Below are 27,749 nucleotides of genomic sequence, written 5' to 3' on the forward strand. Positions count from 1 at the left end.
CACCTAAGGAGCGAAGGATGCGGTCCTTGCCCTTGCCAAAAATCAAGGCAGTGAACACAGGAAGGGGCTCGGCCAAGGCTAGTGTTGGGTGGTGGAGGACCTCAGCAGAGGGGGTCCGGGGGTCCTAGTCAGGGAGAGTTGTAAGGAGGGCTGGGGGTGGGGTGTACCTCTCCAGACAACTGACCTCTCTGCCCTCACCCAGACACAGGGTACCAGGAGCCCCCCCAGAGCCCCCAGAAGCTCCTGCTCTTCTGCTTCGTCGGCATCCTGGCCGTCTTGAGCATTCTGGCCACGGCCCTGCTTCTCTGGAAGAAGGTAGGGGATGAGGACCCATGGCAACCCTGCCCCCACCCTACTCAACGTGGCTTAGGGACAGCCCCTCCCAAGAAGGGTGCCTGGAATAGGTGCTTCTTGGGGCCATTTACCCCCGGGACCCCTGCCTCACCCCACCCCCACCCCCACGGCCACCAGATCCTTTTTGATCTTGTTGCGGGAGGTCAGGACTCTTGAGTCTTTTCCGGGGTCTCAGGTTCCTTAGAGTGTCTGATGGAAGCTGCAGGCCTGCATTTGTACCATTTCTAGCTCTCTAAGTTTCCAAAACCTTATCTCATATCTTCTGTGCGTGCGTGCTAAGGCATTTCTCATGTTCAACTCTGTGTGACCCTATGGACTGTGGCCCACCAGGCTCCTCTGTCCATGGGGATTCTCCAGGCAAGAATACTGGAGTGGGTTGCCATGCCCTCCTCCAGGGGATCTTTCCGACCAGATTCGACCCAGGGATCAAACCAGCGTCTCTTATGTCTCCTGCATTGGCAGGCAGGTTCCTTTTCCACTAGCACCACCGGGGAAACCCATATTCTCTGGATCCCCGGCAACCCAGAAGGAAGGAAGGAACGTTTCCTCAGGGCTGCTGGGTGCTGGGCACCCTCCCCTGCATGCTCCGGTCAGTTGACCTCCGTCACTTCTTCCCACTTTACAGCTCTGAACAGTGAGGTTCAGAGGACCGGACCACAATATGTTTCTTCCCCACTGCGGCTCTTCCAAGGATAGGGACAGGTGGGAAGGCTCTGAGTCTTCAGAGCAGCCCCCGGGCGGCAGACTAGGTGTTGGACACAGTAATCTGAGGCAGGGGTGCCAAGGGACTCACCGCAACTTGCGGACCCCCAGCCCGGGCATAGCTGTGTGAGCACACAGGTGTCTTCCACGGGCGGGATGAGGGCCGAGCTGTGTCCAGGCAAGAACTTGACCTACTTCAGCCCTTGCTCTGCAAAAAAAAAAAAAAAAAAGGATTTTAATGATTGGATCTCAATGTCCAGCGAAGCGAGGGAGGCTCTGGTGCAGAGTAGGAGGTCACTAAAGAGGGGACGACAGGAGAGGGTGGACCTCAGAAGCCTCAGCTTGACTTCTATCCCAGCCCCTCCCCCTGCCACACTGCCTCAGAGACCCCTACCTCCTTCCCCGCGCCCTTCCGCCTTCCCTCCCTTCCTTCCAGGAATAGCTGCTGAGTGTTTAGTGTGTGCCAGGCTCTGGCCTAAGTGCCAGACCTGGTGGAAGGCAAGACAGAGGCAGCCCCTGCCCTCTTGTCAAGTTTCCACCCTCTCCAAGCCTCAGTTTTCTCCTCCAGAAATGGGGTTAAGGACAGATCCCCTCCTCCATGTGAAAAGGTGGGCGAGACCACATTGGCCAGACGCCAGCAGGTGCCTGGCCCCCGTGGGAGCACAGTGCAGGGCACCTCCTGCTGTCGTCCGTGCACTTGAGGGTGGGGGCGCTGGGGTGAGAGCCCGGCCTTGAAGGGGAGAGGGCTCGGAAGGCCGGGAGCTGCCGCGGGGTTTGTGCCGCCGAAGAATTTCCCAGAGTTCCCTGGAGCTGCATCCAAATCCGGATGTGGACCCTGTAGACGCTGCTCCAGAACTGGATGGCCCGCATGGTTTGAACCCTGAGCTGACCACAGGAACAAAGTACGCAGCAGGGTCCCCAGCCAGAGACAGGCCGGCTGGCCCACCTCGGAGGCCGAGGAGGAAAAGGGACAGAGGACCCCAGGAGCACATCTGATAAACGCATCAAAGCTGGGAGCTACTGACTCAGAAGAGGTAGATGAGTCCTGTCCTGAAAGCGAGTTCGAGGGCTCCCACTCAGCGTGAGATCAAGGTGGGCTTCCTGGAGCAGGCAGCCTCCGACGTTGGTCTGTCCTCATCCTTGCGGGGCATCGGATACAGCAGGTGTCCCTCCTCCATGGCACACTCCATCCTTGGTTCTGGAATCCCCAGGGGAACCCTGCGCTGGGTCACCCACATTTCTGTGGCCTCTGTATATCGGCACATCCCAGGCCCCTTCCTCAGAGCTCCCCTCATCTGTCTATACTCTTCCATGACTGCTACGCTCCAGGGATTACAACCCCACCCAGTGTGGCTGCCCCAAGCCCTCCCTGAGCTCCAGATCATGTCTTCTCCATCCAAGTGCCCATGGGCATCTGCACCCACCTTGTCGGGAACAGTGCTCCTTGGTCCCCAGCAGCCAGCATCATCCCAGCAAGTAGCAGCACGCTCCAGATGTTCAGACCGGAAGCCCTGGTGCTGTGCCTGTCTCCCTGCCACCCCCACGACTGATCCCTGGGCCCGTCCTGCCGGCAGTCTGTCCACGATCTAGCTGCAACCCCCAGCCCACGCCTCCATCACCCCTCGCCCAGAATACGGGTCTCCCTGTTCCGCTTGCTTCTTCTCACTCTGCCCCCACAGCCTTGTTTCTGTGTCACTGCCTCTCCCCCCACCAGAGTGTAAGCCCCAGAAAGAAGCCCCAGGCTTGGTGTCTGGGGGAGCCTGCCACACAGTGTTCGTGAAAGGAATGATGGAGTAGTGAACACTGAGACCGGAAAGATGAGTCTGAGGTGGCCAGGCTGCGAGGGGGCAAGGTGACAGTATTGCTCCCACCTTACAGAGCGGGAAACAGAGGCTTTACGGACTTCCTGAGCAGCTGAACGGTGTATTCATTTGAAAATCACAGTCAGAAGGGTACATGCTGATGGTCTGGGACGGGGCACCCGAATGGGACAAGGCTGGCTCCAGGGAGCGTCACTTCCACCGCAACACAATGCACTGTTTCCAGGACCTGTATTCTTTCTCACGCTCCACTCCTGTCTCCGGACAGACAAGCAAGCTCTGAGAAGTCCGTCCCAGCTCCTGGCAGACCTGGACTCCTTCTCATGACCCCACAGTGCCTCTTACCTTCCCAGTGGCCTCCCCCCTCCACCCCCAGCCTCAGTGGAGCACCACGAGGCCAGGCCTACCTGGGTCTTGTCACCAAGGAGTCCAGGAGAGCCCCTGCCCATGAACCCACACCCACCAGCTCTGGCAGTGAAGCAGGTGGTACAGAGGAGGGGCACTCAATTTGAGAACAGGGCACCTGGGTTTGATCCAAGCAGTCACCGACTAGCTGAACAAACTTCAGTCTCCCCCTCTGGAAAGCAGGAACTCCATGCCCACTTCCTCAGGCAATTATGAGAATTAAAGTAACAAAAAGAGATGGTTAGACAGCATCACTGACTCAATGGACATGAATCTGAGCAAACTCCAGGAGACAGAGAAGGACAGAGAAGCTTGGCACGCTGCAGTCGATGAGATTGCAAGGAGTTGGACATGACTTACTTAGAGATTTAGCAAGAATAAGTCCTAGAATTCTTTGTAAACTATAAAGTGCTGCCTGAATGTCTGCCTCTACCTGTTTGGGAGACCTACACATCCCAGAAGAGCCAAAACCCCAGGTATTGTCAGGGCAGCATCTTGGTCAATCACACAGACCTGGGTTCAAATCCTGCCCCTGCCGCTTCTGGCTCTATGGCCTCGGGCAAGTTGCCAGCCCTCTCTGAGCCTTCAGAGCCTCCTGTGTGGAACAGGGATGCATGTGAAGACTGGCCTTGCAGGTTTGTGGAGGGGCGCAGGAGGTCAGGCAGGTCGCGCATTTAGAGCCCCACCTGGCACCCAGTGAGGCTCCGTCCTAGCCCTGACCCATTATTATGCTGTGACTGGGGATGGCGCTGGCTTCTGCCGGAGAGTTAAGTAGCTCTCGAGAGCTAATCCCAAGTAAATGGGCTGGGGACTGGCAGGCGGCCAGGGTTTTTAATTAGCTCCTGCCCCGAGATGAGGCTGTTGTTACTCCACTGTTGGCAGCACGGTGCCTGCGATGAGAGGGGGGCGTGTGGACAGCCTCCTTCTGCCTCTGCACGGCCTCCGGCTCCCAGAGCCCCCGCCTCCCGGAAGGCCCCCACCCACCCCACCGCCCCCGCATCCTCGGCCACTAGAGTTTCTTGCAGCACCCAGCACAAGCTTTCTGAAACCGCCTTCTGATCCTGGCGTGTCCTGCTTGCAGCCTTCAGACCTTTTCCACCATCCACCCTCTGCTTGCAGCCCGGCACAGCCGCCCTGATCCATCCCAGGCAGGTTTGCGTCTCTGACCACGCTGACCATCTTTTCATTTCTCGAGACCTTCAGGCCCCAGCACCTGCTGCTGCCTCTTCCTCTCCTTCCTCTCTTCCAAACTAAGAGGACTTAAAAAAAAAAATCTTTGGCTGCACTGGGGTTTCGTTGCTGCATCTGGGCTTTCTCTAGCTGCGAGAGCAGGCTCTAGGTTCAACGGCATGCGCAGCACGTGGGATCTTCCCGCGTCCCCTGCATTGGCAGGTGGATTCTCAACTCCTGGACCATCAGGGAAGCCCCAGCCTTCAGGTTTTTAACAGCCCTTTCTGCCAGGCGAGACACTTGTTTCCTCTTGTGAGCCAGAGGCTCTGTCTCTGTCGGTCAGTGCAGGAACCATGCTTGGGAAAACTGCTGGTTCATTGTCCATCTCTCCACTGGGTCCTAAGCTCCAGAGGGCAGGGATGGGGCCCCCGTGTCCACGCTGCCTGGTTCACTAGAGGTGCCTGGCGAGTGTGTGTTAATGGCCAAGGGCCACCTAAGTGACACACACATGGCAAGCACTTACTTCCTCATCGGTTCCCTGAGTCTGTGCAACATTCTATCAAAGGAGGGTGATTGCTGAGGAAACTGATGTCCAGAGTGGGGGCAAAGGCAGAACCCCTGAGGGACAGAGAGGACTGGACACCTGGTCTGGCTGGTGCTCACTCAGCAGCCCTCCTCAGTAATCGGCCCTGTAGCCGGGGACCCTTTCTCCCTGCTGGCCCTGTGCCCTGCAGCACCCACCTCCCCAGAACCAGGCCCTGTGTGGTGGGCGGGGTGCCTCGACGGAATCTTTATCGTTTCCAGTATCCCCGGGCAGGTGAATGATTTGATGTAGGTCTTGAAGGTGTTTGGGTTTCCCAGTTGACACTAGTAGTTAAAAAAAAATAAAAAGAATGCCTGCCAATGCAAGAGACGTAAGAGATGGAGGTTTGATCCCTGGGTCTGGAAGATCCCCTGGAGGAGAGCATGGCAAGCCACTCCAGTATTCTTTCCTGGAAAATCCCATGGACAGAGGAGCTTGGGGGGCTGCCGTCCATAGGGTCACAAAGAGTCAGACATGACCGAAGTGACTTAGCATGCATGCAAGCATTACGGGTATTTGCCACGCTTCTCAGGAGAAGGTGGGTGGAAGGTGCTGAGTGATCAATTTCCGAGTGGCCTCATGGGTATCTACCATCCTTTCCTCTGTGGGGTCTGGTGGGGTCTGGGGAGAAGGGGAGCTGCTGGTTTCTGGCCTGACAACCCTGATTCCTTTCCCCCAGAGACAGATTTGGGCTCTGTGGAAGCACGCTGCCAAGAAGTACCCGGGCCCCAGTGCCACCAGCAGCCCAGGGCAGCCTCCATCGGAATCTGTCTACACGGTGAGTCCTCCACCCCCTGAGGCCTGACTTGGGGACTGGTTCCCTGGCTCGGTCAGAGTTCCAGTTGTGTGACTTCCCTGCGAAGTCCGAGCCTCCACTTCCTCATCTGTGAACTGGGGACCAGTATTCCTGCCCTGTGGGACTTCTGTGAAGGTGAACCAGGGTTACAGGTTTGTGGCCCTGGCCCCTGGCAGACACGTAGATGGGAGGTGCCGCTGGGGTGCCCTCCTTGGCACGCCCTTCCACTTCTGGAACAAGGGGGTGGCCAGGGCACAGTGGTGAGGAATGAAGAAATTTCCTCCGTCTGACCAAATGACAGTGACCAGCTCACCAACTTCTTCCTGTTTTTATTGCACAAACAACATTGGAGCAACAAGAACCACAAAAAGAGGAAAAAGTCAGGCAGTGTCCCACACCCTAAATAGAGCACGGAGTTTCAATTCTTCACTATCTCCCTCCCCACCACGCACACACACATGCACGCACATTGTTTTATGTCCTTACAGCCAAGCAGAGGCATAGCCGGCCTGCCCACCTGGTCAACACGTGGCCAGTCTGCCCAGGGGCTGGGATGCCGACAGACATTCCTTTTCAGTTGCATCTATTTTAGCTGAATGAGGAACATATGCTCATTGTTGAGAAAGTGAAGAATAAAGGCTACCCAATGTCAGCTGCGGTCTCAACTCTACGGGACCTTCAGGTCCACCAGGTGTGGGTCTTGGCTCCACACCTGGGAGGTGCACAGCCATGCCGGGGGTCCTGCAGGGTCCCCCAGGGCATGTTCTGGGACTCTGCCTGTACGAGCTCCAGCTGTTCCTGTCCCCACCACCCTGACCCGTACATGAAGCACGGGTCTTTCCTCAGTGTCCAAAAATCCCCACACAGAGGGTATTCAGAATATGACCCTGATTATCAAGGATGAGGTAGATGGGGACGAGGCGAAGACAGGGTTCCTTCAGGGCAGCACCGATGACCCCAAAGGGGACACAACACTGCCAGCTCTCCCAGGGCCTGTGCCCCCACTCCCACTCCAGGGAATTTCCAACAGCCACTGCTTCCTACATGGCCCCAGACTTCCCCACAGTCTCTTTTCTCCCAGCAGCTTATCATGGTATTTTCCCTAGGAGGAATTCTGATGTCAGCTGTTAAATAAAAACATTTCTCTCTCTCCATACACACACACACACACACACACACACACAACGATCTTTCTATATATATCAAATAGAAGAAAATAACCATCCTCCTAAACCTATCTTCTTCCAGGATAAATACTAGTAACATTGACTTCTATACCTTGCAGTCTTTTCTGTAAACACATACTGAGAGACCCATACACACACTCACACACACACTTTTTTTAAAGAAAATTGGAGTAGTACCGCTATTTTTGTTCATGTTACAATATCTCATGAACATCTTTTCACATGAATAAATATCCTTCTCCACGGTTATTTTTAATGGAAGAGACTCACTTTTGCATGGAGCATCTTTCTTGCCTGTGTTTAGACTTCTTTGAGACTCAGGCTAACTTTGCTGAAGTGTGGGGAAGAGGTCCGATGGCCCTGCCAGGTTGCTGGGTGGTTCAAGAGGCTTTAAGGTTGGAAAGGAGCTGGGAAGAGAGGCCACAGACTCTGCCAGCCCTTGAGAACTGTCCCTAGTAGCTAGGGTTGGATCTGGGCAGGTAAGAATGGCATGAACAAGTGTGATGATGACGTCAGGGTCGTTAGTTGAGTACTTACTACATGCCTGGAGCTGTGGTACACCTGTCATCTTATTAACACTCATAACGCGGCTTTAGGGTATGTGTGTTGTGCCCATTCTATTTTCCAATTGTCTATTGCTGGTAAGTTGAGATGTGATTGATTATTTTTTATATGATTTATTTTTGTATGTTGACTATATAAAGAGTAACCTAGCTGAACTCACTTCAGTTTCAGTTCAGTTCAGTTCAGTCACTCAGTTGTGTCCGACTCTTTGCGACCCCATGAATCACAGCACGCCAGGCCTCCCTGTCCATCACCAACTCCCGGAGTTCACTCAGACTCACGTCCATCGAGTCAGTGATGCCATCCAGCCATCTCATCCTCTGTCGTCCCCTTCTCCTCCTGCCCCCAATCCCTCCCAGCATCAGAGTCTTTTTCAATGAGTCAACTCTTTGCATGAGGTGGCCAAAGTACTGGAGTTTCGGCTTTAGCATCATTCCTTCCAAAGAACACCCAGGGCTGAACTCACTAATTAATTCTAATCCTTTCTCTGTAAATTCTTTTTTTTTTTTTTCTGTGGCCCCAGCCATGTCATCTATGAATGATAGACGTTTCATTTCTTTCTTTTTAAACTTCAGACCTTGTATTTCTTATTTGCTTGTCTTACCGCACTGCCTCAGACAGTGATGGTGAATAGGAGTGGTGGCAGTGCACGGGAAGAGGCCTTTGTGTACTTCCCCTCTCCACTTGCCTTCTCCCTTGTGTTGTATTTATTTATCTGGGTCTTGGTTGTGACGTGCAGGATCCTTAGTTGTGGCACTCCAACTCTCAGTTGCAGCAGGCAGGTTCTATTCCCTGACCAGGGATTGAACTCAACCCCCAGGATTGGGAGCCCAGAGTCTTAGCCACTGGATCACCAGGGAAGTCCCTCTCCTCTATTTTCTTTGGATATTTTGATCACTGATTTTCTAATTCATGCACTTAAAGCTATGAACTTTCCTTTAAAAGTGGCTTTAGCTGCATCCCACAAATTTTCATATGCCATATTTTCGTTATTGTTCAGTTTAAATTTCCCACTGAGATTTCCTTCTTCCCCCATGAGTTATTTTAGAAATGTTTTGCTTGATTTTCAAATATTTAATTATTTTCTAGTTTCGTTGTTTTTTATTTCTTACTAATTCTGTTGTGATCAGAGAATACCTTCTGTATGACTTCAATCCTTTGAGGTCTTTAGAGATCTGCTTTAGGTCAGCTTACATTTCAAATGCATTTGAAAAGAACTTGCATTGTGCGTGGCTGAGTGAGTGAGTGTTCTGTGTGACAGAGAGGTCAAGCTCGTTGATTGTGTTGTTAAAGTATGCCATATCTTTATTGGCTTTTTGTCTATTAGATGTTAAGTGAATCAAGTTAAAATCTGCCCATATGATTGTAGATTGTATATTTCTCCTTCTAATTATGTCAATTTTTGCTTTTTATTCATGTGGGAAAATGCTCATGATATATTGTGACAAAAAAAGGCTATCCTACTCCAATTCGTGTGTGTGTGTGTGTTTGTCTGTGAAAATTGACCGATTAAGGAGCATGAATTTGGATTGAGCCAGAGAGACTGGGGTGCAAAGCTTAGTTTTTTTGCTCATGAGTTCTGCGACTTAAACTTTCTGAGTCTTGGTTCCATAATCTGACATAGGGCTGATGTACTGTTTTCCATGTATAGTTTGCAAACATGTTATGATTCCTTCCATCTTCAGTTTCTCGTTTTGAGCCCACAGCCCCTCCAGTGACCCTGCTCTTTTTCCATGACTCCTGTTAACAGGTCTGTCAAAATTCTGCCTTCACTTTCTCTCTCTCTCTCCTTTCTGACCCACTTAGGCTTTCTGCCCACCTGTTCTCTCTGCCCACCAAAGCCTTCCTTCTCAAGGTCGCTGTTGGCCTCCACGATATTAAACCCAGTGGTCCGCTGGGTCCTCCTCTTCCTTGGTGAGCTGCAGTGTCTGAGGCCAGCAAGTGCTCCCTCCTCCTGGACACACTTTCTCTACTTGCTTCCAGAACATTCCACCCTCCCGTGATGTCTCTCTGACTCACGGCCATACATCCTCAGCCTTCTTCACTGGTTCCTTCTTAGAAACCAGAGGAATCCTGACCTCTAAACGTTGGAATCCAGGCCTGGAGCCCTTTCTCTTTGAGCTTCTCTCCCCTCCCTGGGTGATTTCATGCAGCCTCAACCTTTTGAGACCGTCTACACTCTGACATGGCATCCGGTCCCACCACTTCATGGGAAATAGATGGGAAAACAGTGGAAACAGTGTCAGACTTTATTTTTCTGGGCTCCAAATCACTGCAGATGGTGACTGCAGCCATGAAATTAAAAGATGCTTACTCCTTGGAAGGAAAGTTATGACCAACCTAGGTAGCATGTTCAAAAGCAGAGACATTACTTTGCCAAAAAAGGTTCGTCTAGTCAAGGCTATGGTTTTTCCCGTGGTCATGTATGGATGTGAGAGTTGGACTATGAAGAAGGCTGAGTGCCAAAGAATTGATGCTTTTAAACTGTGGTGTTGGAGAAGACTCTTGAGAGTCCCTTGGACTGCAAGGAGATCCAACCAGTCCATTCTGAAGGAGATCAGCCCTGGGATTTCTTTGGAAGGATTGATGCTAAAGCTGAAACTCCAGTACTTTGGCCACCTCATGCAAAGAGTTGACTCATTGGAAAAGACTCTGATGCTGGGAGGGATTGAGGGCAGGAGGAGAAGGGGACGACAGAGGATGAGATGGCTGGATGGCATCACTGACTCGATGGACGTGAGTCTGAGTGAACTCCGGGAGTTGGTGATGGACAGGGAGGCCTGGCGTGCTGCGATTCATGGGGTCGCAAAGAGTCGGACACGACTGAGCGACTGATCTGATCTGATCTGATCTGACACTCTGACAGCTCCCTCATTTCTATGTTCAGCCCAGACACCACCTCTGAACGCCGGAACCCAGCTCTGTTTGGACCCCTCATCAGCTTCTCTCTCAGACCAGTGTCCGGTTCTTCACCCATGGAACTGCCTCTTCCCACAGTCCTCCTGATGCAGGGAGTGATCGCTCCACCTTCCTGTTGCTCAGGCTAAACATTCTGAAGCTGTCCTTTCCTTGTCTCCTTGCATCACTGCTCCTGTCAGGTCTATCAGCACAACTTAACTCCAGACATATCCGGAATCTGAATCTTCTCACCCTCCAGGGCTGATGCTGGTGGGTACCACCACCATTTCTTGCCTGGAGCCCTCCATTTGGGTTCTCCTTCTTTCTTCCTTCCTTTCTCTCTCTCTCTCTCGTATTTGGCTGTGTCAGGTCTTAGCTGTGGCATCTAGTGCCCTGACCAGGGACTGAACCCGGGCCCCTGCGTTGGGAACGTGGAGTCTTAACCACTGGACCACCAGGGAAGTCCTCCTGCAGTTGGTTTCTGATCAGCTGGCCCGTTATTACCCTAGCCCCACCGTCTGTGCTCTGATCAGCAGCAGCGGAGTCACGCCCTCCAAACATAGGTCCCATCCCTCTCTGCTCTGAGCCCTTGGTGAGCCTCGGTCCTCTGAGAAGCAGACACCAGGGCAGGAGTAAGTGTGTGATAGTGGTATTCGGGGGACCACCTGTGAGAGCAAATGGAAACGACTGGGAGAGCTGATGCAGATCTGGTTCTGGGTAAAGGAAAGGGCAAAGGAAGGCAGAGAGGATGTGCTGACCTGCGCACAGTCAATGGACGCTTCAGCAAGGCCCCTGGGAGCCCGGTCAGAGGGGCTCAGGGGTCTCCCAGGGTGGGAGAGGCAGGGATGGCATCCCTGCTGGGCTCAGCCATTGGCTGGGGCAGCCCACGGGGGTGTGGCCTCTGTGCACACGAATGCTGGGTCTCAGAGCCCAGCAGCTGGGCCCTGGGTCAGTGCTGATGATCCCTGGAGCTGGAGGTCTGCGGATCACACTCACGACCGTCTAGTGAGGTGGATTTCTCCATCTTGTGGTGGGGCCTTGGTGTTGGCTGTGTGTGCGCCCCCCCTCTCCGGGGTTCTGTCTGGAGCTGTCGTGGGGCCCCTCCCTCGCTCCCATCTCCCTGCACAGGGGGCACCTTTGCAGGGAGGCCTTTCTGACCTCCTCATCCCCCACCTCAACACCCCCACCTGCCCCTGCTGTAACCCAGCCTCCTTCCCTTCCTTCTCCAGGTCTCTCCGTGGCCCTTACGACCACTGTTTGCTTTCTGACTGTGGTCTGTCTGGGACCCCAGGGCCCCGCATGTAGCAGGCGCTCAGCAGTCAACTGAGTGGAAGCCCGCTCTTAGCTCCCGGGTGCCTGGGGTTCCCTGGAGGCTCCGTGCTGGGCAGAGTGGGCACTCCATGGCAAACGTGGGGCGCCATGGATGCCTCCCCTCAGCTCTGCTCCAGCTTCCGCCTGGTCCAGCGCCCTCATTCTCGTGCTCAGCCTCCAGCCCTCCTGCTCCTCCTGGCAGGAAGAGGAGCCTTTCCAGCACACCCCTGATGCCATCGCTTCCCACCCAGAAACCTCCAGTGACTCCCCACTGCCAGCTCCTTAGCTGGCACATGAGGCCTTCACTGGAGGCCTAGCCCAGCCCTGCCTTCCCGGACTCCTGTTAGTGCCGTGGGCCGTTCGCTTCAGACATGCCAGGATCCTGACCTAGAGCAGAAGTGCTCCGTCCCTCCTAAGTATCGCTTCTTGCTGAACAGGGCTCCCGGATCTGCCCCCAGAGTGAAGTGAGTGAAAGTTGCTCAGTCGTGTCCGACTCTTTGCAACCCCATGGACTTTACAGTCCATGGAATTCTCTGGGCCAGAATACCAGAGTGGGTAGTCTTTCCCTTTTTCAAGGGGTTTTCCCAACCCAGGGATCAAACACAGGTCTCCTGCATTGCAGGCAGATTCTTTACCAGCTGAGCCACAAGGGAAGCCCCCAGAGGGCATCAGGCAAATTTCAGGTGTCCATGAGACACAGTTCTTGTGTTTCCTTGGTGACAGATGTGGGTATTACTAGGGGAATCAATGTCCAGGACCCTCAGATTAGGTCTTGGCCCAGGGCCGCTGACTTCTGACCTCAGCCCACCCGGACAAAGGCCTCGGCGCTGACTTCACCCCTCTGCCAGGGCTGATGACCACTCAGCTCAGCACCACTGTCCATACAGGGCGGCAGGAGGCAAAGGGCTCGGGGGGGCTGGATCCCAGACGAGTGGCCCAGCCCGGCCCAGCCTCAGCCCAAAGCACAGCACAGCAGCGTGGCACACCCCAGCGCTGCCCAGGCCAGCCCTGACAGCACAGCAGCAGCCCAGCCCAGCCCGGCAGCCGGTTCAGAGGCCTGGCCTTCTCCCGGCGGAGGGAGGCGGCCCCCATCACCCCCTCCCCGGAAGGCCAAGAAGGTATCCTGTTGACAAGGTTGCCTGCATTTCACAGCCTAGTGATGCAGGTCACAGCCGGCATGCAGATGCAGCCCAGCAGGTCAGGGCTTGTCAAAGGCTTCACTCAGCAGCTGCTAATTGGCAGCAGCTTCTGCAGCCGTCCTGTCCTCAGCCCTGCAGCTGCTCCTGCCCACAGCCTGACCACCGCCAGGGTGGGTCAGAGGCCTGCGGGGCCCCCGGGCCAGGATGCTCTTCTCTGGCTTGGAAATCACTTAGCAGTGTGCCCAGGCCCGTGGGAGCACACAGCACAGAGGGCAGGAGGAGCTGTGAGACCTCAGACAGCTCCGGGCATCTCTGGGCTGATATGTGGTGGGCGGCCCATGGGCACTGGACCTGAGGGAGAAGGGGACCCTCTGGGGGCCCCGAGATCTGGTCCTCTGCCAGCATGTCGGCAAAGAGGCCCTTTTTCTTGCTTCTCTCTGTGACCAGGAACATCCAGGTTGGTGGGAGGGCGGCTGTCAGATCTTTGGAGATCCAGGACTGGGTGGATGGAGGGTGGGGGCCAGGGCCGCTGGGGAGACCCACACCCCGTGTATCAGGCTTGCTGGCGGTGGCTGGTGCTTTGGGCAGGTGTGAGAGCCCAACAGGCCAGAGCAGGTCTCAGAAGATGCCTTTCAATGGAATTGGGGATCCTCCCCGGGGCCTCCCTGCTCCCACAGGCAGGTCGGAAGCCCCTCTTCCAAGACCCTCCCTCTTTCTGACTCGGAGGTCCCTAGGGCAGCATCCGTGTGTGTGATGCCCTTGAAGTGAGGGTCCCCCAAGTGCCAAATGGTTTATTACACAGGTTTTCATGCCCCGCTGCTTCGGAGCCTCCTCCCACCCCTCTTTACCTCCCCTCCCTTCTCTTGCCTCAGAGTACCACCTGTCTCTCCAGCCTTCCTCAGCAACCCCTGCTTGCCTGTTGCCAGGGAAACCACCTCCTTGGCAACCAGCCGGCATCCATATGACATGTACACGTGGGAAGGAAAGGTTCCTGCCTCTTGCTTAGGCTGTTGGTGGCTCTGCTCCAACAGTTCCCAAGGAGCAGCATCCACCCTGGTGCCCATCAGGGTTTGAGGGAGGGTCTAGGCTGTGACTGCAGAGAGAGCAGGGAGGCACCAAGCCCCCCTTGATGATCATTCAATCGTTATTAAGCACATGTGACTCACTAGACCCTGTGCTGGGCCCTTCGTGCACAATATCTCATATAGTCATCCACTGAGCCTGCAAGATGGACACAGTTATCCCCATTTTACAGATGAGGAAACTGAGGCACAGGAAGGCCCCCGGTTGCCTGTGGCTGGCAGATGTCAGAGCCGAGAGTTGAGCCTAATCTTGTCTGATTTCAAACAAGAAATCATTTCTTTTTATTAATACCACCCTGAGGCCTCTGGTCAGGCTGTTCATAGCTGGACCAAGAGTCAGTGTGGCCCTAAGACACACACCCAGGTGAGCGAGGAGCCCTGTCACCACAGCTCATTCAGGGTTGTTCTCCAAGGGTCCCAACCGCAGCCATGGTGACCTAGAGACAGACCAAGCCCCTCTGCAGGAGAGGAGTGTGATTCCAGTGTGAGCCTAGGTCCTTTGTGAGCACAGGCTGGTGGGAGGGGTCAAGGGAGACCTAGAGGGGTGGAGGGATGGGTGGGACCCTCCCAGGGGCTTTGGTCCAGGGAGTGAGGGGGGATGTTCGCAGAGCTCCTATTGAAGCCTTGGCCATAGGAGTCACGTCGGGGGACTGCTGGCTGCCAGGTGCCTGAGGCCCTGAGGACAGGCAGGGACAGTGAGTGTGGGCCAGGGCCCTTCCTCTTGCCAGCGAGCTGGAGGCCTGGAGAGCCCGCCGGGCTGAGCACAGGCTCTACGAGAGGCTTGAGGTGGTGGGAGGGGGCGGCAGGGGGCACCCAGAGGAGTGGCAGTGTGCAAACGGGGGAGGGTGAGACGGCCCCAAGAGGGAACGGTGGGTGCAAAGGCGCGGCCGTGTGACCGAGAGGAGTGAGACTGGGCACCACGGGCATCCCCTGACCTCATGGTCTCCTGCAGGACCTACAGCGCCGGGAGACCGAGGTCTACGACCGCATCCAGAGTGAAGCCAGCAGCCCGCCCACCTCCCAGGGCCTGCTGTCCCAGGTACGCAGGGCCGGGGCAGCGGGCCTGGCTCCTCCACTCCTTCCGTGTGTCCTGCCCCTCATCTGGGAAGTGCCTGCCATGTGCCGGGGGTGGGGGTGAGCCACCCACTGCTGAAGCAGAGCCCGCCCGAGGCGGCTGACCTGGTGCTTAGGAGGCTTGGTGGGTTTACCCACCACCCCGGCACCACCCCTTTCCAGCTCTGCCGCCCTGGCCAAGCGGCTAAGCTCTGTGCCCACATCTGTAAGCTGAGGACCCTGAGAACATTCACCTCCTAGACTTGCCATGAGGATTGCAGATGGTACTGCGACCCAGTAGGCGCCGTGCAGGGGAGCAAGCGTAACCACCGCTGGGCACGGTAGAGCGTCTACGCCGGTCAGTCAGGCAGGGGTGTGAGGCTTCTCGCTGCCCCCAGGCTGAAGGTGGCTGGGGATTGTGCTGGCGGCAGCAGGGGCAGGCCTGGACAGGGCTTTATTTTATCATGAAGGGGGCTAAGGCACATCCCTCGATCATGAGTCTCTCTTAAACCTCAGTCTGCTCATCTGTCAAGTGGATGCATGACACTTTCCTGCAAAACCAACTGCCCATGAATTCAAATGAGTTCCAAGTTAAGTAGCATCTATACCAGAGCTCTGGACACCATCAAGTGCAAGGGGCTCAAGGACCGTGGCTGGGCACCTTGGAAGAACCATCAGGAAGTGGGGGGCAGGTGCTTGGGCCCCCTAGCATAGGCCGACTCTGTTGAATCTCCTATTCTCAAAGCTCTTTCTACGGTCATCTCTGAACTAGGCTGTGACTGGAGGCAAGGCTTCCCCACCCTGGGACCCCCAAGGTTGTCTGGGCCATCCCAGGGAGTGACCACTGTATGCCAGGCCCTGAGGTCCTGACCAGGACAACTAGACCCTGTCCCAGTTCCCCAGCATCCCCGGGTCTGCAGGAACAGTCATGGATTCTTACAGACACATAGAAACATCTGTGAATGGTGGGCTCTGGGGAGGGACTAGCCCAGAGTTGAGGAGGGGGCTCTTGGTGTGCTAAGCTGAGCTCTGTAGAGTGAGGAGGAGGTCATCGGGGAACAGATAGGGTCCTGGGAGCACCCCAAGAGGAGAGAAGAGCATCTGGGGAGGCCTAAGGCAGGAAAGAAGGGGCCTGTGGGGCTGGAGAGCAGAGAGCAGGCGTGGGGTGGGAGGACAGGAGAGGAGGCTGGTGAGGTGGGCTTGGGGACAAGAACAGGGCTCCCGGTCAAAGCTACTTAGAAAGCCACCTGTTTGTCTCCTTTGCCCAAAACTAAATTAGTGCAAATTTATCTTTCCCCTCCCTACTGTTCATTTCTTTCTTTTTTCCTTTCCAGGAGAAACAGCATAAATTTGAGGGTGATGGTGAATTTAACCTGGTCTATGAAAATCTCTAGGATGAGCTCTGCCTGCCCACAGATCTTGCCCTGGATCAGAGGCCCTGGGGCAGCCTCTCCCTCCAGGGAACTTGATCTGTATTAGAAGTGAGGCTGCTGGGTACCCCATCACCTCACTCCCACATTTAAGAGGCTGGCCCCCACGCCCGTTCCGCAGCCCAGTCATGCCCCTCAAGTGTGCCACGTCTCCAGGCTTCTGCCCAAGCTTTTCCCTCTGCAGGTGGGCACTCCCTCCATCTCCAAGGGCCCTCTTGGACACCTCCCATCCCTGGGGCCCTCCTCACCCTCTAGGGACACTCAGGCTCTCTTGTACCAGCCTGAACCACCAGGAGGTTCCAGCAGGGACCCAGTACTGTGTGCACACGCATCGCAGAGTAGATGAATAAAAGAGCAACTATACAAAAGGCCCCCACCCCCGGTTAGGCCAAAGACAAAGCAGCTGTGCAAAGTGGAACCGGGGGCCGGCGCAGGAAGTACAGGGTGTGAGCGAGAATGAACCATGTGGAGGCTGGGCTGGGAGACCAAGCTGGAGGCCCAGGAGGTGGTCATCGGTCTGGGGGCCTGAGACTGGGAGGGTCAGGGCACATGCAAGTGAGGAGGGAGATCTGGGCATCAGGGGGTAGGGAGGAGGGTGCTGGCAAGACAGGGGCCGGACAGACTGACGCTCTCTGCCTCCTCAGCACTGACTTCAGGGTCTGCCTCCCCCCACGGGGCGGGGACCCCAAGGTTGTTTACCCTTCAGCCTGCCCCCGACACTCAGCATGCCAACTGCTGCCTCCCAATGACCCCCTCCTCAAAGCTCCCCACCCCCAGGGCCTCAGCGGTGCCTCAGTCCACCCTGCAGCCCGGTTCCCTGGAGCCCCCTCTACCTGGCCTGTCCCCACCCCTCCCTCCTCCTCTTCATCTGCCTTAGGCTCCAGCCCTGCCCCCTGGGGATCGGGGCAGACCAGTCCCTTCCCTGCTTGCCCAGCTGCCCGAGGCCACCCCTGTCCATCCCTGCCTAGCTGCATGGCTTGGTTCCTGGGGCTGTCCCTGGGGAGCACAGAGGGGCCCTTAGTGAGGCAGAAGCTCAGGCCCGCGGCTCCTCAGTGTCTGATCCTGAGCCCTTTCTGCTGCCCGAGCGTGTTCCTGTGACCCGTTGTTTCACCTTCAGCTGCGCCCGTGGCACCCCGTCTCGTGGGCCGACCAGGGCTGAGGCTGGGAGCACCGGGCTGCCAGGCTCTGCACCCTCCTCCCCTGCTCCCCCGCTCCCCTCCTCACCTCCCCTGCTTGCCCGTACTCCTTCCCCACACCCAGGGCTGCCCCAGAGGTCCCTCAGGGGCCTGGGCGCCCAAACCCCAGCCTGCCTGCGAGGGTGGTTATGGGCAACACCGTCTGCTCAGCAGGTCAGTACCCACCCCAGCCCAGGCCCTGCAGGGATAGAAGGGCTGGGGGAGCGGGCCCAGGGCCGTAGACCGACGTCCAGAAGAAGCCCCAGTCCCTCTGCTAGGGCAGCAGGGGCCCCCCACCCCTGGACTCACAGGACCCCCCCTGGACTCACGGGACCCTCTCCCCAGGCTCATACCGCCTCCCCAGGCTCACAGGACCCCCCTGGGCTTACAGGACCCTGCCTGGGCTCACAGGACCCTCCCTGGGCTCACAGGACACCCCTGGGCTCACAGGAACCCCATGGGCTCACAGGAACCCCCTGGGCTCACGGGACCCTGCTCCTGGGCTCATAGGACCCCCCTGGGTTCACAGGACCCCCCTCAGACATATGGGACCCTCCCCCCAGACTCATGGGGCCTCCCTGGGCTCACAGGAATCCTGCCCCCAGGCTCATGGGAGCCCCCCAGCCAGGCTCACAGGACCCCCTCCTGGGCTCACAGGAATCCCCTGGGCTCACAGGACCCCCCCTCCTGGGCTCATAGGACTCCCCTGGGTTCACAGGACCACCCCCCCAGACTCATGGGGCCTCCCTGGGGTCACAGGAACCCTGCCCCCAGGCTCATGGGACTCCCCCCAGGCTCACGGGACCCCCCCTCCTGGATTCACAGGACACCCCCCCCCCCGGGCTCACAGGGCCTGCTGGGTTCACGGGCCCCACTGGGCTCACAGGACTCCCCCCACCCTGCCGGGCTCATGGGACCCCCTGGGCTCACAGGACCCCCCCTGGGTTCACAGGACCCCCTCGGGCTCATGGAACCCCCTCAGGCTCATGGCCCGCTGGGTTCACAGGCCCCGCCGGGCTCACAGGAACCCCCTAGGTTCACAGGACCCCCCCGGGCGCATGGGACCCCCTGGGCTCACAGGACCCCCCCCTGGGCTCACAGGCCCCGCCGGGCTCACAGGACAGTCCACATCCTCCCAGCTCGGTTCCAGGCCCAGCCTCCGAGCACAGCAATGAGAGCTCTGAACTGGATTATGGGGCTGGGGTGGGGGTGGGGGACGCAGAGGCCCCTGCCCCCCAGAAGGCGGTTTAACAAACTGTTTAAGGAGGAAAACTGCCTTGAGCAAAGCTGCCCTCCAGTCTCCTGACTCCCACGTCCCGACGCAGAGGCTGGAGCTGGGGTCGGGGTGAGGCAGAACACTGCCCACGGGGCCGCGGAGCCACTCTGGGAAAAGCCGAAGCCAGTGAGAGCAGGAGGAGGCCGCCTGGCCAGGCCCCAGGGATAATGCAGAGAGCCAGGAGGGACAGCAACCCCCCGCCCTGGCCCAGACCCCGCAGTCCTCTGTCCATGAGGCAGCTGAAGGATCCTGGTGAGAGGTACATGGGACCTTGACCTTCCTTGGGCTCAAAACCTTCCACGGTCCCCATCTCACCTGGAGCAAAATGCCAGCTCTTCCAGGCGGCCTGTGAGGCCCTCAGGGACCGACGTGTCACCTTTTTTTAATATTAATTTTTATTTATTTGGCTCACAGGGCCTTAGTTGCGGCATGTGGGATCTAGTTCCCCAACCAGGGATCAAACCCAGGGCCCCAGCATTGAGAGATCAGAGTCTTAGCCACTGGACCACCAGGGCAGTCCCCCATCATCCTTCTTGTGGACACAGATGTCAGTGGTGGCCGAGCTGGGTGCTCGCTGGGGTCTTCAGTGAGTGAGGAGAGAGGCAGGGAGGGGGAGGGGGCATGCTCAGAAGAGAATGTTCTGGGACCCCCTACTTGGGGCCAGGAAGACCAAGCCCCCCATCCTCCAGCCCCCAGGACTGAGCCAGGACTGCGGAGACAGGCCGGGCAGGGGTAAGGGGCAGCAGATGACTGCAGGGCGGGGGGTGCAGGTGGCTGTGGCGGGGAGGAGGGGCAGAGGAGCCTGGAACTGAGCTCCTGGAGGGCAGGCTTGAGTGGACGCTGAGTGCGTGGAGAAGAGGAGGGAGGAGCTGCCTTCGCCTCTCTTGAACCCCAGCTCCAGCTCCAAGCAGCCACTTCCACCTGAGCCCCGGCTTCAGTGACAATCAGGACGTCGGGCGCCGCTCGGAGGGGACAGATGGGGAACTCCCTGCTCTGCGGAGGCACAGCGGGTGTGTGTTTCCTTCTCTCAGCCTTCAGGAAAAACCGGCTGCCACTGCGCAGTGCAGGGGAGGGGGCCGTTAAATGAGGGGTGGGCCTCCCTGGGGGTGGAGACCCCCTCTTTGGTTCCCCTACAGGGAGGACCTGGGAGTGGGGACAAGGCAAACGGAGACGTTTGTGTGTGTGTGTGTGTGTGTGCACGCGCTGGGCACAGGAGGGGCCTTGAGAAGCGGGGGGACAAGGCAAACAGAGAGGTGTGCATGTGTGTGTGTGTATGTGCCGGGCCCAGGAGGGGCCTTGAGATGGGGGAACAAGGCAAACAGAGAGGTGTGCGTGTGCGTGTGTGTGTGTGTGTGCGCGGCGGGCCCAGGAGGGGCCTTGAGACGGGAGGACAAGGCAAACAGAGAGGTGTGTGTGTGTGTGTGTGTGTGTGCGCTGGGCCCAGGAGGGGCCTTGAGGCGGGGCAAGGCAAACGGAGATGTGTGCATGTGTGTGTGTCGTGCGCGCGCACGTGGCGGGCCCAGGAGGGACCTTGAGATGCGGGACAAGGCAAACAGAGAGGTGTGTGTGTGTGTGTGTCGGGCCCAGGAGGGGCCTTGAGAAGGGGGACAAGGCAAACGGAGATGTGTGTGTGTGTGTGTTGTTCCAGGACCAGGAGGGGCCTTGAGATGGTGGGACAAGGCAAACGGAGACGTGTGTGTGTGCCGGGCCCAGGAGAGGTCTTGAGGGGGGCCAGAGAGGGAGAGAGGCTCTTAATCAGCAAGGAAGATGCCCGAGGGGAGGCGCTGAGGAGCCACAGTGAGCCCACCTGAAAGGGAGCCTTACAGCAGAAGGGTGGATGGCAGCCATCCTGAGGGTGGACCCCAGGACCTAGAGCTGGTAGAAGCAGCCCGGGGCAGCCCCTGACGGCGGCCGCGGGCACTGCCTCCTGCTGCCCGGATGGTGCCCCGAGCCACCGCACAGAGGCCAGCGGATGTGTGCCAGGGCCTCAGCTGCTGGCCCTCTCTCTGCCTGACCCACCCAGCTCCGACCCAGGGTTTCCTGCCAACTCTAGGTCACAGCCCCGCCACCCTTTGGCACCTCTGGGCGTCTGAAACCTCTCAGTATGGCCCACAACCTCAGCCTCCATGGCGTCTCCAGGGTAGTGGCTTAGAAACGGTCCATTCAGCTCCTTTGGGCCGCTTTCAGCCTCCAGCCCTCCTTCGGCTCCTGTTCCTTGCAGCACTTAAAGACAAGCATTCCTGGAAACCAAGCCCAGGAACACAAAGTGGGTGTGAGAAGTGCTTTCCCCTCCTGGGGAACGATTTCCAAAGGATTCTGCAAAGCAGAGTTTCCATGGGAACCCGTGCTGGTTACACTGGAAGCCTTGGTGGGGCTGGGGTCTCCTTCACAGCAAGCTGCAGGACCTTGGTGTCGGGGGCGGGACCCTGGTGTCGGGGGCGGGACCCTGGTGTAGGGGGCGGGACCTCGGTGTGGGGGCCGGGACCAGGCACAGCTGTTGCCTTTTAGCCACCAGCCCTCACTCACCTGAAATCAAGCTACAGGCAAATCTGCCTTTCCCCCCGCCCCCTTACATTCTAATTTAAAGGCCACACTCCGTTCCAAGGATGCCTCTGGGATTTCCAGGATGGATTTTTATGTCGTTCACTAGTTTTCTTGGCAGACCGCTCAGCAGGGAGGGGTGGGCTGTGGCCTTGGTCCAGCTAGGCTGACAGCATCCTCACTCAGGCCCGCCAGGGGATATCATTTGCCCGCCTGAGGGGCTTCCCCAGTCAGAACCCATACTCTGAGAGCTGGGGACATTGGCGGGAGGCACTGAGACGCCTTCCTTCCCAGGGTGCCTCCCTTGACCTACATTCAGAATTGTGGCCTCTGAGCCTTGATGGCACATGGGTCAGCCCTCTTTGGTTATGTGCTCAGTCCTGTATGGCTCTTTTGCGACCCATGGACTGTATGTAGTCCACCAAGCTCCTCCTCTGTCCAAGGGATATTTCCAGGCGAGAATACTAGAATGGGTTGCCATTTCCTCCTCCAGGGGGGGTCTTCCCAACCCGGAATCGAACCTGAATCTCTGGTGGCTCCTGCATTGGTAGGTGGATTCTTTTAGCACTGAGCCACCTGGGAAGCCCAAGGTTAGTGTGGGTCAGGCTAGCCATCACGATTGTCTGCACTTGGTGCCGGAGGGTGTTTTGTATGAGTGTATCTCTGCAGCGGACACAGGCATATACTACAGTGAAACACTTACACTCCAGCAAAGTGAAATTCTCTTTGTTGTTCTTGCCACCTCCCAAACCTCCAACCCAGTCCCCTCCCTGGAAGTAACCACTGGGTCATTTGGTCATATTCTCTTCTTCCAGGGTGCGTTTATGGCAGCCATATGCACAAATGCGTATACACGAACATAAAATATATAGTACTTGTGTGGGGTTCCGAGAACCTGAAACGGAATCAGCTGTAGGTGTTGTTTGCTCCTGCTTTGTTTGTGCAGCCCCACGTGGCAGGGATCTGTCCTACGTGACGGCACGTAGGAACTGCCAGCCTCTTTAATTACAGCGAAGGGGTCTGCAGGACTGATGGATCCTAATTCAATCAGGCCCCGATTAATGCCCTTTCCAGTTGTTTATGATTTTCCAGTCTCACAGGAGGTATCACAGGAAACACCCTCAGACATATCTGCAAAACTTTCTCCACGGGAAATGTTGGGAAGAAATTGCTGGGGCCCAGGGCGTGGACATTAACTGTTTTAACAGACACTGCCAAATTGCCATGCGTGGAGGTTGTCCTGACTTCTACGGCTCAGGCTCTTTATCTACAATATCTCGTTTAATCCTGAAAACACGCCACAAAGGGAGGGGGCTTGTCTCCCTATTTTACAGAAGCAGAAGCTAGGATTCAGAGCAGCTGCCTGGCTAAAGGTCATTTAATGCAGAAGGGCAGTGCTGGGCTGGCTCCAGCTCTGTGCAGGGGAGTGGGCAGCGGGGGAAGCAGAAAAGAGCCAGTGAGGGACTCTGTGCCCCCAGGGCTGGGCAGGGGGTGCCCATGAAGGGACAAATTTTCTTAAGAATATTGCTCAGAACTGTGGGAATACGGGGGTCCTTCTGTTCCTCCGTGCTCTATTTCCTTGGGGAAATGAAGGCAGGTCAGTATGGGGAGAGGCCAGGCCTGTCCAGCAGCCGGTACCCAATGTGGTTTTCAGGTGGCCTGCATGCTTGGATCCCAAACCTCCCCTGGAAATTTCCAGGCACAGCCTGCCTGGAGGTATGAGCCACTTCTTGGAAGCCTTATAATCTGGGGTAATGCTGCTGTAATTGGCATTGTTTTTCACTTGCAATCCTCTCGTTACCTGAAAACTCACTCACAGTGGCTATATCTGGAGAGGGTTTAATTTTAGCACTTTGTGGATCTCGAGAGAACAAGGAGCCCAGGCTTTTTCCTCCATCATCCCCTCACCCCCATCCCGATTCCCTCGTGTATGCTACATTCCAGCAGATCTCTGTACCTGGCTCCCCACCAAGGTCCCCCCACCCCACCCCAGATGATCTGGGAACTGCTTTTCTCCCCAGTTCCCCCTCTCTCCCTCCCTCAAGCCCACCTGTAGAGTCTCCACCCCTCCTCTTTCCAGCCCATCCCGGTCTCTGCCGTCAAACTGATCTTCCTATAACACAGATCTGACCATGTCCCTCCCCTCTCAAAAACCCTGCAGTACTTAACATTTATGGTCAATTCATTTCAATAAACAGGCTAAGATAATTCAATGGGAAGAACAGCTTTTTCAATTAATAGTGCTGGGAGAAATGGACATCCACATGAGAAAGGATGAAGTTGGAGCCCTGCCTTACAACCTGGAAAAAGCTCATAGTGCCTTCCGCTGTCCACAGGTGGGGGGCTTGACCCCTCAGCTCTTATGACTCCTTCATTCCTTCAACATTTGTCCAGCTCTGACTATGTGCCAGGCCCTGTCCTGGGGCTTGAATAAGAGACAGTTCTGTCCTCATAGAGTCCATCAGCCTCCTTTCTGACCAGCTCCCACTGGCCCAAAGTCACCCCAAGTCCTTTCCATGCTTCAATCACAGCTGCTGCTATCCCTAGTGCCAAACTCCCCACCTCTGATCCTGAGCTGGAGTTCCTGCTCAAATGCCACCTCTTCCAGGAAGCCTTCCGGAACACTCCCTCCCCCACCAAGCAGTTTCTTCATCTCTCTGACTGCTCTGACCTCCTTGCATTGAATCGGTTCACACACATCCCCAGGAGGCTTGAGCTTCCTGAATATGGCAAACCCCTTGCTGGGCTCAATCCCTGGGTTGGGAAGATTCCCTGGAGAAGGGAAAGGCCACCCACTCCAGTATTCTGGCCTAGAGAATTCCATGGACAGTCCATGGGGTTGCAAAGAGTCGGACCCGACTAAGCGACTTTCACTTTACTTGTCTCTTTCTGTCTGACTCAAGAGCCTAAGAGCAATTTGTTTAAAGAATAAATGCAAATTTTCCTCTGCTGGTGATTTAGAGCTGGCTCTTCTTTAAAAAAAAAAATTGTTTATTTTTTTTGGCCGTGCTGGGTCTTCACTGCAGGCTTGTCTCTAGTTGCAGGGAGCAGGGGCAGCTCTCCAGCTGTGGTGCACGAGCTTCTCATTCTCCTGTTGGGGAGCGTGGCCTCTGGAGCAGTAGGCTTCCGTAGTTTGTGGCTTCTGACCTGTGGAGCACAGGGTTAGTTGCCCCGCAGCATGTAGGAACTTCCCAGACCAGGGACGGAAACTGCCTCCCACGTGGGCAGGTGGATTCTTATGCACTGAGCCACCAGGGAAGCCCTAGCGCTGGTTCTTGCTGGAAAAGGGAGAATGATTTTTTTCCCTCCAATTTCCAGCACCTGTAATTAGTTCGTGACCCATGTTACATACGTGAAAACTGGGAAAGACAGGTAGCTGCCTCCACACCCAGGAAGGGCAGGGCGATGAAAGTGCAACTGTTGGAAAGGCAGCCCCCTTTTGTCTGATGGGAAGAGGCAAGCTCTGAGCTGGGCTGCTGGAGGCAAAGCCTGGACACATCAGATGGGCCAGCAGTGGCCTCTCACCCCACCTCCCAGCCGTGGAGGCTGTCAGAAGCTCTAATCAATCAATGATGCTGATGCGGGCCTGTGGAGCGCACGGCAGGGGCCATGAGCCTTGGTAGGGTGGTTCTGATAATTCATCCCAGAAGCCTCTATCACCGCCAGGGGATGCCTCGGCCGGCTCAGCGATGCCTTTCCTCCGTTGCCTCTAGTCTAGGCCAGACAGCTCTGACCACGTGGGGCCCAGGACCTTCCAAGCAGTGGGCAGGGACTGAGCCCAGTGGGGAGAGAAGGGTGGGAACACTAGTGTCTGGGTTGGTTCACAGCCACCCTCTTAGTGTCTGGGTGGGTAAGAAAGGCTCTGGGGGCTCAGGCCTTTCAAGACCCCCTACTCTGGCTTCCTGGGAACGAGTCAGGATCCAGCCTCAAATGTCCCCCACTTGCTCCAGCAGCCCCACAGTCTCCTGCTTCCTATGGGAGGGCGTTGCTTTGTGTGTTGGGGGGGTGGGGTGGGGGCGGGGCAAGATTGCTTCTGGCTCCCCGGGTCTGTTAGGACAAGTCTGTGCAGTTGAGTCCCCAGGGGAAGGAGACTCTGGAGACAAGTGATCAGGTCCAAAAATAAAACTGGTAACTGCGGTGATGCAAAGCAAGCCCCGAGCTCCCTCACCTCAGCCTGTACTGTGGGCCTTCCCAGCCTCCCTGGATCAGATGAGGAAGCTTGCAGGGGCTGAGGAGTTGACCCCAGGTTGGTCTGGCCCCTCGGCCAGCGCTCATACCCGATGTCTCAGTGCTTCAGGATGCTGTTGCCTTCTCCCTGGGTTCGAGCCCAGAGTGGGAGACTAAAGAGAGCTTTACGATGCTCCATCCTAAAACTGCCCTGCAGGCACACACGCTCACGCACTCCTCCCTGGGACCTGGTCCGACTCCACCCTCCCCTCTGCCCCAGCCTGCCCTGCCTTCTCCACTTTCCCGCTTGTCTTCCCATCTTTCTGTAGTAGGGTCCTTCTGGGGTCTTTCTCTCTCTCTTCTTTAAAGTATTTATTTGTTTATTTGGCTGCATCAGGTCTTAGTCGCAGCATGCAGGTCTTTGATCTTCGTTGCGGTATGCAGGATCTTTAGCTGCAGCGTGTGGGATCTTGTTCCCCGATCAGGGATTGAACCTGGGCCCCCCTGCATTGGGGGCATGGAGTTTTAGCCACTGGACCACCAGGGAAGTCCTCTGGGGTCTCTCTTAACCTCCAGGCCCTGGCACATGCAGTTCCCTCAACCCAATAGATGTTCCTTAAACACCTACTGAATTCTTGCCTGGAGCTAGGCACTGGGCTTCCCTGGTTGCTCAGAAGGTAAAGAATCTGCCTGCAATGTGGGAGACCCAGGTTCAATCCCTGGGCTGGGAAGATCCCCTGGAGAAGGGAATGGCAACCCACTCCAGTCTTCTTGCTTGGAGAATCCCATGGACAGAGGAGCCTGGCGGGCTGCAGTCCATGGAGTCACAAAGAGTTGGACACGAATGAGCGGCAAACACTTTCACTTTTCTTTCAGGCACTGTTCCCACTTTATAGACGAGGAAACTGAGCATCAGAAAGCTGTAGCAACTTGCCCAAAGCCAGACAGCTGGCACATGGTGCCGCTGAGTTCAAGCGCCCAGAAGTAGCTTCAGAGCCTGTGATCGCAACCTCTTTGCTCAGTTGCCTTGGATGGCAGGCTGAATAATGGGTCCCCCTAAAATGTCCACTTCTGAATCCCTGGAATCCGTGAATACTAACATGGCAAAGACTTTGCGCTTGTGATTAAGGATTTTCAAATGGTGAGATTATCCTGGATTATTACACTCACCAGTGTCTTTATAAGAGAGATGCAGAAGGAGCTTACAGACAGAAGGCGGAAGGCAATGTGATGATGGAGGGAGAGACAGAGATTTAGCGATGTTACCTTCTTGGCTTCAAAGATGGATGTAGGCACTGTGAGCCAAGGAATGCAGCCCTAGAAGCTGGAAAGGGCAATAAATAGATTCTCTTCAAAGCCTCTGAAAGGGGCATGGCCCTGTGGACGCCTTGGTTTCAGCCTACTGAAGACGATTTTGGATTTCTGGATTCCAGGAGTATAAGAGGAGAAGTATACACTGCTTTGAGCCACCAAATTTTGGGCAATTGGTTATGGCAACTGTAGGAGTCAGATGCCCTTTTCCTCCCGGAAGAGCCGGTTCAGCCTCCCAAGCCCCCAGTCAGGTGCTCACGCCTGCTCTGTGTTACCTGTGATGACTCCTCACGGCTTTGATCCTGGAGGTTGCTGCAGCCACAGCCTCTCTGCTCACCCCAGCCTGAGCTTCTCCTCTCACTCCCAGCACTGACCTTGCCAGGGTGGTATCATCCTCCAGTTGCCCAAGGACAGGCCCCAGCTCTAGGGCATGGCAGAGGAGGAAACTGAGGCTCATAGAGGGTCAGTGAATATCCGAGGTCACACAGCTGGCAAGGGGCAAAGCCAGATTTGAATTTGGGCCTGTCTGATAACAGAACTGGTGCTCCCAACAACTCTTCTCCTGGTGGACACTCAGTAAATGTCCCTGAATAAGTGACAAGGCAGGCAGACAGCGGAACTCCAGGGAAAACACATTACGGGAAGAGCTATGAGATTCTGAGCAAACTAAGGAAGGCTTCCTGGAAGAGGTGCCCTTGAAGGATGAGGGTGCTCCAGGCAGAGAATATCATGAGCAAAGTCTGAAGACGGAAGGAGTGAGATAGCAGGAAGGGTGAGGCGTTGAG

At 56.3% G+C, this 27,749-nt stretch overlaps 1 protein-coding gene across 3 annotated transcripts in view; it reads left to right on the forward strand.

Annotated features, from left to right (window-relative positions):
* Positions 1 to 16,865, forward strand: part of NFAM1 (NFAT activating protein with ITAM motif 1) — a 37,369-nt gene extending 20,504 nt beyond the window's left edge. For 2 of the 3 annotated variants that reach the window (XM_070370076.1, XM_070370077.1), the window contains exons 3-6: positions 203 to 315; positions 5,714 to 5,812; positions 14,964 to 15,050; positions 16,399 to 16,865. In XM_070370076.1, the coding sequence (XP_070226177.1) occupies positions 203 to 315; positions 5,714 to 5,812; positions 14,964 to 15,050; positions 16,399 to 16,458 (359 nt within the window). In that variant the 3' untranslated portion in view covers positions 16,459 to 16,865. Of the gene's footprint in view, positions 1 to 202; positions 316 to 5,713; positions 5,813 to 10,468; positions 10,588 to 14,963; positions 15,051 to 16,398 lie in introns of those variants that run through there. The other variant, XM_070370078.1, reaches the window with a different exon arrangement.
* The last annotated feature ends 10,884 nt before the right edge of the window (positions 16,866 to 27,749 follow it).

Source organism: Bos mutus, chromosome 5, assembly GCF_027580195.1.
Source record: "Bos mutus isolate GX-2022 chromosome 5, NWIPB_WYAK_1.1, whole genome shotgun sequence".
Taxonomy (NCBI): Eukaryota; Metazoa; Chordata; class Mammalia; order Artiodactyla; family Bovidae; genus Bos; species Bos mutus.